At 45.6% G+C, this 10,889-nt stretch overlaps 1 protein-coding gene across 1 annotated transcript; it reads left to right on the top strand.

The window, feature by feature from the left end:
* Nucleotides 1–994: 994 nt before the first annotated feature.
* Nucleotides 995–10,299, top strand: LOC104260614 (T-cell surface antigen CD2). Its single transcript, XM_009816385.1, has 6 exons — nucleotides 995–1,055; nucleotides 1,905–2,183; nucleotides 4,175–4,423; nucleotides 7,789–7,926; nucleotides 8,543–8,662; nucleotides 10,139–10,299. Exons 1-6 carry the CDS (start codon nucleotides 995–997, stop codon nucleotides 10,297–10,299), a joined length of 1,008 nt encoding a protein of 335 aa, XP_009814687.1.
* The last annotated feature ends 590 nt before the right edge of the window (nucleotides 10,300–10,889 follow it).

The following is a 10,889-nucleotide window of genomic DNA, read 5'->3' as shown; positions in this document are numbered from 1 at the left end:
TGTAAGATGCCCAGCCGCATCCTGAACTGCTGTCACAGTTATTCCCTAGCGCATCTGCTAAGTGCATCTAAAAAAATCCAGATGTTGGCTCTAATGCTATGGCAGTTTACTTCCTCCAGTGAGTGAGATGGTTTCTGCTGCGTTGTTTGTGTAATCCACCTCGTCACTCAGTACAAAATGCCAGCGTGCTTTAAGCCATCTCAATAAATGTGGACAAAGTATCTGGCCCTGTGTGGCCCTGTAGATAACTGGTTCACAGCTGTTCTTCAAGATTGGTTTTTCAGTCTCTTCTCTGGGATTGGCACTCCAGACAGAGCTGGGGTGGCTTTCAGGCTGCATTCATTCTAGTTTTACGATGCAACTTCACTTCCTGTAACCTTTTATTCTTTGCCCGGGATGGCTGTATGGAGCCCTTTCCTGCATGGCAGGTACCATTCGGTCACTAGAAGAGCCCAGTAAAGTTCAGGCTGGCAACATAGCCTTTGCGTACAGAGGGAGAGCCTTCTCCCAGACCTTCTGCTTTAAGACTCTCTGTGAGTGATTGCTGTTGGTATTTCAGAAAATCAGCTGGTCTGCATGTACAGTGCTTTATCTGACTGGACTGATTTCTCTTCCTTGGGTGGGGATGCTGTACTTCGATAAACCAGAAAAGGGTAAAAGAAATGGGTGTTTTGCCTTTGCCCAGTCTCAGCATTAGCATCGTCCTAGATGGGTTGAACTGACCAGGAGATATTTTTGTCTCTTCTCATCTCTCAGCCCTGTTCTCGCACTTGCAGGACTTTTGCAGACCATGTTGTTGCTCACATTGGTTCAGCCCGAATTCAGTCACCCAAAACCTTGCAGGTCTATTTTGAAACATTTTTCAATCTGTCCACTATGGAGTTTCTTTTCTTTTTTTTCAATCTTGCTTCTGACATCATTTCCTGAACGCTATATTCACTGAGCTCTGTAGCCAGATCGTCTTCTCAGCATATGATGCAAGGAGCTCTTTAAAATGGATTTCAGCTCTCCTTTTACTCTGCAGTGCTTGCTGGTGATAATAACTGTTACTCATGGTAAGTGGGATTTTTCTTTATGCAACTGGCACAAATTTGCTTAGATGAGCAGACACCTTAATTTTGCTCCAAGATCTTTTAAGGACTTTACCAGGTTTGGGGAGACATCAAATAGTGTAACTGCTAATGCATGAAAGGGGCAGTCAGACCAAAGTAAGACAGATTATTTTTTTAGTAAAGGAGCGATAACTAACAATATAGTACCTTCTCAGTGTACTGCATCTGTAAAAGCATTTTAGCGGAGAACGTAAGGTCCTTGTACGCAGAATGCTGACGGGAGGGGCTGGAGAGCAGTGTCCTGCTCCTAACACTCGGTGTGACCTTGGGTTAGTCCCTGAGCTGCTGTCGCCCTACCATTTACCCATCTCTTGATTTGCGTACAGCAACTTAATAATGTGCAAGGATACTGTGAGACTTGTTCAAGTGAAAACTGCAACCTTACTCTTTGGGTAAAAGCAGCTGTGCAGGCAGCAGTTGTTTTTGCTACCCTCTGTACAAGATCCATGGTATTGATGCCCTGAGGATCTTTCTTCTCACAGTGTCTCAGCTCTGAGGGGGGGTGGTAGATGGTCATGTCAAATTTGGGGAGAGAAAAGACCAGCTGCTCGGCCTTTCGTTGCCCTCTGCCCATGGTGTGCACACACTCCCATGTTATCGTGGAGAAAGTTGGCCTTTATAGAAGGCTTCCCACTCCTCTGATTATCAATTACTGGTGAACCCAGCCTGTCACTAGAGGTGGGTCTGTCCCTCTTATGTCTCACCTGGGCGTCTGCCTTTCTGGGAGGTAGCTGAGAGGGGATGGATGGACACGGCAAGCTCGCTGCCCACTCTCTATACCTCTCCTTTCAGGCTCTGTCACCTGGACTGGTGTCCTCAGCGGTGGCTCAGCAGTCTTTTCTGTGGGAATTCAAAGTCTGCAGAACCTCTCCAGAATGAGCAAGAGGGACGTGAGATGCTTGACAGCTGTCTTAAATGATACTTTGTTGGCTGAGTGCGGCACTTCTGCTGGCAGATGCCTGAACTTGCAGAATGGCTCCCTAGTGCTGAGGAGTGTGGAGAAGGAGGACGAAGGAAAATACGAGTTTGTTTTTCACAACACCACCAGATTTTTTACACTGGAAGTATTTGGTAAGTGGCCTTCTTAGCAACAAATAGCTTTTGAACTTGTGAGCCTGGCTGGAAGCTGGTGCTTTGGAATTCTTCCTAAGAGACTGCTTGAGCTTGCAGGAGCTATAGGTGCTTCTGGAAGAGCTTTGTAAGCCTCTGGCACCTCAGGGAGCAGTAATGGTGAGTGTAAACTAAGGGATGCTTTTTGCATCCATGTTGTCAGTGTCTCCTGTCTGTTGAGCATTCCTTCAAGTGGCCAGTCAGTTGAGCTACGTGCTATTTTTCCCTGATACAAGAGACAGCAGCATGGAGTGTTTGTAAAGTTGAGCCTACAGTATGTAGACATGTAGCTGGAGATTTCAGTCCATTTCCAGAGTACTCTTCTTGATGGCTCTCGCAAAAGCTGTCACTGACCGACAGCATTTTGCTGCCTGTGGACATGCTTCCTTAAGGACTTAACCCTACCTGACTTGGCTCTGGGAACTGAACTGGACTTCAGTGCAGGTCTGAATTGAGGCGTGCTGGGTTTTTCCTCTGCTTCAGACAGCCGAGGAAAGGTATTAAAGGAATCTGGGTGTGACTTTCTGATTCTTAGCTGCCCCCGAGCAGCTTGGAGGCCAGCATCTTCTGGGTCTGTTCAGAGACCTTACCATGCCAGTCTCCCTGCTGTCCTCCCTGCGGCCTCGGAATTGCCGCTCCCCTTTGTGTGCCTGCTCATCCATCTGTGGGGTGAGAAGACAGAAACAAAGTCGCTTTGGTACAGGATCCAGCTCATTGCTTGGGTTAATATGGAGAAAGCTTAAATGGATTTGCCCCCCGGCTGAATAGTGCTCCAGACAGCCAGTGACCATTGCTCTGGTCCTCATCTCCACCGTTCCTTTTGCAGGGCTTTCACTTACAGAAGCTTCTAAAGAAAACGAAGCGTATGAAATTGCAATGAAAATGTCTGAGCAAACTGGTCTCAGCGAAGACAAATGAATCCTTACACCTTTTGGGTGCAAACAGGCGGAACTGCCGTGGAGAATAGGTCAAAGATGTGACTCCTTGGCACAAAGATCAGGGCCTTAGACTGGAAGTAGGCAAAGACTGCAGAAGTGTCCTGGGTTTAACCTCCATTTCAGTGGATTTGCTTTGGGAACTTCTGTCTCCTTCTTATGTTCTGTTGCCACACCTAAGTCAAGGGAAACAATTTCACAGCAAAGGTATTCCTGGAGGCAGTGAATTTTAGCTGAAGGTGGTGTCCTAGTTGAGGAAAGTGATTTCTGAGCTTATTTACATGGATGTTTGCATAGATGTTCTCAATGTGACTCTTACTGTCATAAAACTATACCACTTCTCTGTCTAGTCTGTATTTGCAAAGTGGCAAATGTAGGAGATGGGTTGGCTCCTTGTAGTAGACTGAAAGAGAGAAATGCAGGAAAATCTAGTAAGATCAATGATTCATTACTTCGTTTTAAATTGTTCTAGTCTGGGTCATCCTATCTAACTGTGGGTGTCTAGTGTTGGTACATATGTTGGGCATGATTTGTACTAGTTCCTCTCTAAAAAGAGGAGGCAGAGTGACAGCAAAAGTACAAACCTTTGGTGGAGGGGAGGGCTGTGTCTCCTCTGAAGCTACAGTTATCTGCTGATTGCAGAGAACGCCTCTGGCTGGCAGATGCTTTGGGTATTTCCACCATCCTCTCAGATGAGGGGCTTTTATTTTTTGCTTTTTCAATTCCAATAAGGAAAATGGAGAGACGCCAGATTTTTGTAGCATCCCCAAAATAGGGACCAAGAGTCACTAGCAGGGTTGGGTGGGCACTGCTAAGCATTTCAGGGCTGGGAGCAGGCACTGAAGAGCCTGGTTACCTTTTTCTGTGCTCCTTGGCTGCCAGCAAATGTGGTGGTAGTAAGACTGCTGGTAAGGGAAGCTCCTGTCTAGCTCCTGTCTAGCTCATGTTCGCTGCTGAGTCTGCTCCTCACCTCTCTATTTCTCGCTGTTCCTGTTGCCCTGTGCTGTGTGTGCCCAGAGCCGGCCATTGGAATCCAGTGCTTCCCTAATGGGACTGGAGAGTTGTCCTGCGATGTGACCAGCAACGAGAGCACCAGCTTTCGGTGGCTGCTCAATGGCACTGCGCTGAGTGCCCCTGAGGCTTGCATTAAGGACGGCGGGAAGAAGGTTCGCCTGGACAAAACTGTGGCTGGGGAATTTGTATGTGAGGTTTATCATGGGAACAGCGTCACGAAGACCAGGCCTGTTGTGCTGTCTTGCAGCTATGGTGAGTAACGGCATCTCCAGAAAATCTCCCTTTTGGTCTCTTGCAGCAGAAAACTAAGGAGTTGTTGCTGTCTGCGTAATACCAGACTCTTCTGTCCTCTGGCAGCTGCCCTCCAGACTTACCACATCCTCCCTTTAGAAAGTGTCCCCTAGACTTACTTCTCCCTCCTGTGTCTCAGACTGACACAGCCTACAACCACAGAAGGGATGAAAGTTTGTTCAGGAGGTCATGCTGCCCAACTCTGCAGCAAGGGTGGATCTCTGTCTGTTTTCCTACTTCCCAGTGATGAAGACCTTGCACCTCCTGTGCACCGATCCTCTACGCCGGTTTGGAAACACAAGCTGCTTCCTACTCTGACATTCATCCACTACCCAGACAGCCTTCCAATTTCTGCAACATCCCTGTAAAAACACCTCCGCTAGTTCAGCCCTGTTGCTGCTGGACTCAGCTGAGGTGTTTTGCCTTGTCTCTTTCCTCCTTATCTAGGCCAGCTGCACAAAGATCTACCAGTCTATAGAAATGTGTCTCCATCAGCCTCACACCATCAGAGGTGGGGTAAAGACACAAATCATTTACTTATGGAATGTAGGGTTTTTTCCCTCCGTGTCCCTGCTCGGATATGTAGTTCTGTGAGAAGGCTGTGACTTTATCCATTTGCAAGCTATCCATAAATGCCGAGTACTCTGCTTGAATAAGGCCATAGTTTAATGAGACAGAAAATACGGATCCTAGGACTGATCAAAACTGCCAGAACCTCATGATGCAAAGCACTGGTCTGTGTTATAAGTTCCCATTTATTTAGGGGAAAAAAAAAAAATATTAGATAACCTTGGGTGTGATTTCACTTGCATCTCCAGTAGTGAAGGTTTTTCTCTTCTCTGGCAGTGAAGGTGGTCATCAAAACTACATCAGGGTGGCATAATTTAACCATAAGGTTTTTGACTAATTTAGCTGTAATTAAGTTAATCACCATTGCTACTAGAGAAATTGTACTGTGCAATAGCACCTAGCATTTTAGAAATTGTCTGAGATGCTCCAGGTCCACAGCAGATCCTGTCTTTTCTGCTGTGGTTGGCATACAGTTGGTGTGAAAGCAAAATTACTGACATAAACCCTGTATCGTGTGTGGTGACATTCAGCAGAAATGCCATGGGCTGTTCATACACTATCTTGTTGGCACCGCTGGCCAATCTGTACAAGCTTGGCATTTGTGATTATGGAGCAGTGATCTTAATTTTGTCCGGTTAAATTGGTCAGAGGTTGTTCAGCATAGTCAGACCCAAGTTGGCTGAGGCACTGGGGAGTAAGGATGCAAACACCCATGAGCTGTTCAGTCAAGCCCTGTGATAAATCACGCGAGTGCTGACAGTTACCATTGTTTATTCTGAGTGGCTGCCCAGTCCCCTGGGTGCGATACTGGTTCCCCATTTCCTCTTGAAAAGCCCACAGGGGAATTTAGTGATAGCTCTGTTGGGATAGACTCATATTTGGAAGGGTCTGAGAGCAATAAAGTACTAGCGATTCTACTTTTTAGTCACCAAATGCAACCACATTTGTAAAAAGTGAACTAAAGCAATTCTGAACACTAGTAAAATGAATTGGAGAGAGAAATGAGTTCAATAAATTAAAGACTAATTCGTTATTTTTGTGGGTTATTACTTGCTCCAGGCAAAGGGCTGAGTATGGTTTTTCTACTGTAGGTATAAGATCTACGTAAAAGCATCTATTTGGGCAACCTGTTGGCTGATGAAATTAATTCTGAATAGTTGTTAGCGTAAAACAATTTGGCAGAAACACTGTAAACTTCCCAGGCACCAAAGGGCTCTGATCACGCAGGATCTAAAGCAGAGGATTCAGAAGTTAACAAGTCAACATATATAAAAGACTTTTATCAATTTATTACTTGTTTATTACCAATTTTTAACACAGTATTTTATCTCAAAAAGACCTTCTTAACAAATGGCAAATTTTTAGAGAAAAATACTCAGGAAAAAAATATTTCCGACATGTATTTATGCCTTTGACAATATTCACTAAGCTTTCATCAAAAAGGAAATAAAATTATTAGGGAAATTATTTCTCATTTGCTGAAAGTTTAATTTTGGGTGTAGATTTTTTGAACTTGGTAACTGTTCCTAAAAAGACTGGAACAAGCACTCCGAAAATACTTCTAGTATGTGTGATTTCATACACAGGAGGACCTGTCTACAGTTGTTTTTACTGTTCTGGTGAGTATGTGGACTATGACAGCACGTAGTACGCCCTGGAACATTTGAAACACTTCCCAGCCTCTGGGGATATGCAGCAATTTGTGCGTTTGGGGTCTCGAAAACAAGCTCCAAATGAGCCTGTTGGTTTCTGCAGTGCAGTGCTGTGCAGGCGTGTGTGCGGCCAAAAAGAAGCCAAATGATTCAAAAAGGGATACTGTAGGTTTACCTAAGGAGTTTTAAGGAATTTGTATTACAGCAATAGTTGAGCTGTATGGTTTTTTCATATGGGAAGAAGAGTTTTCCGACTGGCTGCCCCAGGTTGGAGCAAATTGTCTCGGTGAAGGCGCGAGTCTGGATGGGTCTCTCTTTCCTGCAAGTCTGTGATGCCCTCTACCAGCTTCCCTGCTCAGCAGCAGCATACGTGAAAGTCTGACCTGCCAAAGCAACCCTGAGCAAGGGACTCTGAACTGGGTAATAATTACCACCGACTTGAGTGTGGCCTTCTGCTCAGCCATCTGTAGCCTTCGCCTCCTGCATTTCACATGATCTCGATTGGGAAGGGGAATAAAGAGAAATCCTTCTCCGAGCAACAGTGAAGCCGGTTTCCTACAGTTCTGAATCGGGTGGCTGGAGTCTCTGGTGCCTGAGGAAGTGCAGGCTCTGATCAGACTTGCTTTGAGGTTGGCGTAATCGTTACATGACTGTCCTAAGTGGATTCTCTGGGGCCTAATACAAACTATGGGTAGATTCTGCAGCTTTTCTTTCAGCAGGACATGCTAGCTTAGGTCTCCCTTCTCTTCTCAGTTGCCTGTTTTCATAAAAATTGTTGAAATGTAGTATCTTTCAAACCACCACCTTTCCTGTTAAATTTGATTAAAACTTACAAATTATCTTAGATGCTACTGGTCAAAGTAGGTAGAAAGAAATGCACACAGCTTAGTCACACAAGCCTCTTCTCTTAAAGAAAAATTCCATACCATAATTAAACGATATGATGTAAATCACAATGTGCCACAGTTCACAGTGTCAGCTCCCCTGATCCAAACCAAAGCAACAGTAATGCCCACATGCTCTAATCTGGCTGCAGGGTTTCTCCCATTTGGAGAAAGATGTTTGTCCACCCTGGTAACTAACAATGCAATGTCCTTCTTGCAGGAGACCTGCTGCAGTACCCGTGGTTCATTTACATGCTGGCAGGGTGTGCAGGGGGTGCAGTTATCCTGGTGGTGGTTGTGTCCTCAGTCATATGTTGCTGCATGAAGAGGAAACACAAGTTCATCCCAGTGCCTTCAGGTGAGTGGAGAATGCTGTTGCCCCTTGGAATGAGTCTCACAGAGGATTGTGTTTGTGCAGGCTGGGGTTGAAATAGCCTCAGCATAAACTGGTCTCAGCTGGGTGGCTACTTGTCCTCCAGCCAGCCCTCCCTTGACCTGGTGGAGCAGAAAGCAGCTTGCTGATAGGCAACTGTTATGACCAGCAGTGTCTTGAATTAAATAAACCTTGCTTTTCCTTTTTTCACGTCATGTTTGCCACCATGTGCTCCTGGCCAGAAAGAAACACAGCAGAACATTTACTATGGGCAAGAAAATTGAGCCTCATTCAGGTCTGATCCTGAAATGACCTGAAGGCTTCTGATGGCAGTCCTTTATCAGCACCAGTCCCTGAGTGCAATCTGCCCATGCCCAGTGAGGCCACCTCAAGCTGTGATCCTGCCAGCATGGCCAAGCTGGTCTCTGACAGGTTGGCAGTGGCCCTCTGTACTCGGCATCTGTCTGCTCCAGGAATGGAGCCAGTGCTGCATGAGGAGGAGATGCAAATGTGTTGGTGGTCTGGCCTCGCAATGAGCATGCCAAGGCTGCTGGGATGCGGGAGACCTCTTTCCTTCAAGTCTCTGGTTTTGGTTTTACAGAGGAGGAGAAGGAAGATGGACTAACAATGTCCATGGTCTCCAGTGAAGGTGTGAAGAGCCCCCCCAACGGAGATCATGTCGAGGCTCAAGCTGCCCAAATCGACTGCCCTCCAAAGCCTGGTGGGTCCAGTGACTTGTTTTAAGTTGGACAGATAGCTTGTTCACGAAGGTGAAGGACAAAATGCGTATGTGTGGCTGATGGGGGAGGAGCTGACTGTAGAGAAGGTCCTGGGACTCACCAGCACAGGGGAGGTGCTGCATCTTGTCCAAACAGCAGAAGTTGCAGCAGGTCATTCATCAGTACCTTACTCATGGTCAGCTTCTGCACAGGAGTAGCTCTTGCCCTCACCCAGCACGAGATGTAGCGGCAGCTGTCTCATAAGCATCCCGCAGAGGGTACTGCCAGCAGACTGGAGACTGTTCCAGCATCTCATGTGCTAAAAGACACATCTCAAAACCAGCAACCCCCCCAAAACTTAGCAGTTTTCCTGCAATTTTATCACACACATCCCCTTCTCATCAGTAACATTTTATAAGAATCGGCATGGTGTTTCTAAGCAGTCATCTTCAGGACAGCATCCACCAATATGCTGAGCTGTAAACACAGCTAAATCCCATAAAAGTCAGAGGCTTGTGTATTTCCTTAAATTAGGGCTAAAGTAAGAATGCAGTCACATTTTAAATCCTTCAAAGAAATCAAGAGTAAAACCCCAGAGCTTTAGTACAGTATGGTCAAAGAGAGTGCAGCGATAAAAACCGTTCAGAAATCTCCTGTTTTACGAGTGCCTGATATTAATACTTCACATTTTGCATTATGTTTCCCTCAATTTTGTTTCACAAACATGAAATGTTGGTAACACCTTCCCTGGTAATGCACCATCATCAGCTGACGTAGGTCTAGCAGAAACATCATGAACTAGAGCAACGTTACATAGGTCATAGCCTGGTCTCAGCACTGCTGTCTCCAGTTCTGGTGTCCTTCACCGTACCATGCACAGCCTCTCAGCAGCTCAGCTATGCTTTATGTCTAACCTTGGATGCTGCTTTGCTCTGCTTTCAAAGTATTAAATGCTACTCATTAACATAGCGCAAGAAAGAACGAAAGAAGGTGTAAGTAATTCAGGTCATTGTTTAATATTCATATACTTGAAGTGTAAAACTTTTTTTTTATATAAAAAATTCACACATTGTCAGTTTGACTAATAAAACATCCCATATTTAATTTTTTTACAAATAAGTAAAAAGCAGAGGTGCATGTGGAAACTGTTTAGGTGAGAACATACTAAATGTGTGCTGTTAGCCAGCTTTAATTACTCAGATGTAACTGAATAGATTTGGCTTTGGTATTTTGGTATGTTTTGGACAGTTGAGCCCAGAGAGGTCCAGCACCAAAGTGTCTAAAGCCGCGATGGACAGCTCAATGAGTAGTTTGTAACATGAGTAGTTATAAATAAAATTGAAATTTGGCTTGCTGATGCCTGGGGAGAGGGGACTGAACTATTTAGGCAGCCTGCAGCATCAGGGACTGGGGGGAGGATTTCCGTGAGGGTGAGCATAGCGCAGGCACTTATAAACCATTTCTCCCTTCTTTTCCAGATGCTGCCCAGACTGGTGAAGGCATTGAGCCCCAGCTGCTGGTGGAAGAAAACTTAGCAGTGGAGATAGAACCTGAGGAATTGCCAGACCCAGAGGTCATAGTTGATGTGGAAAGCCAGGAAAATGCTTCAGACTGTTTCCTGGATCCGACTGCTGACTGATCTGGCATGCTTGCTGTTCCACCCTGTCTTGAAGCCTATGACACCCATCCTTTGCATCACATAGTTTCATTGTGTGTAAGAATTGGTCCGGAAAATTTTAGCAGGGGAAAGACATGAAGTGTTAGGCCTGCTAACCTCATTTTAAAAAGAAAAAAAAAAAGAAAAAAAAAAAGAAAAAAAATATAAGAAAAAGCACATGTGTGGCTTCAAGGCCGCACTGCCATGAGCTGACAGGTTTACTAACAAACAAAACTGGGCAGCTCTTTGACGCTTTGCCTGTTAATAGACCTGCAGTTAACCTGTGGAGCCCTAGAGAACACCCTGAAATGAGATGGGTGGTTCCTCCTGCTCCCTCCCCACCACACGCATTGCCATGTCTTCTCCAGCCAGCACTTCCTGCAGGGAGCAGGCATGACAGGCGGATTGAGATGGCCTGCCAGTCCCAGACAGAAACAAGGACCTGCAAAATTTCCTGAGAAAGCCTCTTCTCAGGAGATTTCAAGGCATTTTTCACAGGCCCTGCAAAAAAAGCTTAATGGAGGTTTCAGCTAGGTATCTGCTGTTGCCATATGTTTATTTGAATTGCTCCT

This window comes from Gavia stellata, chromosome 1, assembly GCF_030936135.1.
Source record: "Gavia stellata isolate bGavSte3 chromosome 1, bGavSte3.hap2, whole genome shotgun sequence".
Taxonomy (NCBI): Eukaryota; Metazoa; Chordata; class Aves; order Gaviiformes; family Gaviidae; genus Gavia; species Gavia stellata.
Note: the sequence above shows the minus strand (reverse complement) of the source record. Positions and strands in the feature narration are given on the sequence as shown.

Coding starts and splice junctions, on each gene's coding strand:
- LOC104260614 (XM_009816385.1), top strand. CDS start 995: ATGGATTTCAGCTCTCCTTTTACTCTGCAGTGCTTGCTGGTGATAATA. Junction 1,056..1,904: donor GATAATAACTGTTACTCATG/GTAAGTGGGATT, acceptor CTCTCCTTTCAG/GCTCTGTCACCTGGACTGGT. Junction 2,184..4,174: donor TTTTACACTGGAAGTATTTG/GTAAGTGGCCTT, acceptor GTGTGTGCCCAG/AGCCGGCCATTGGAATCCAG.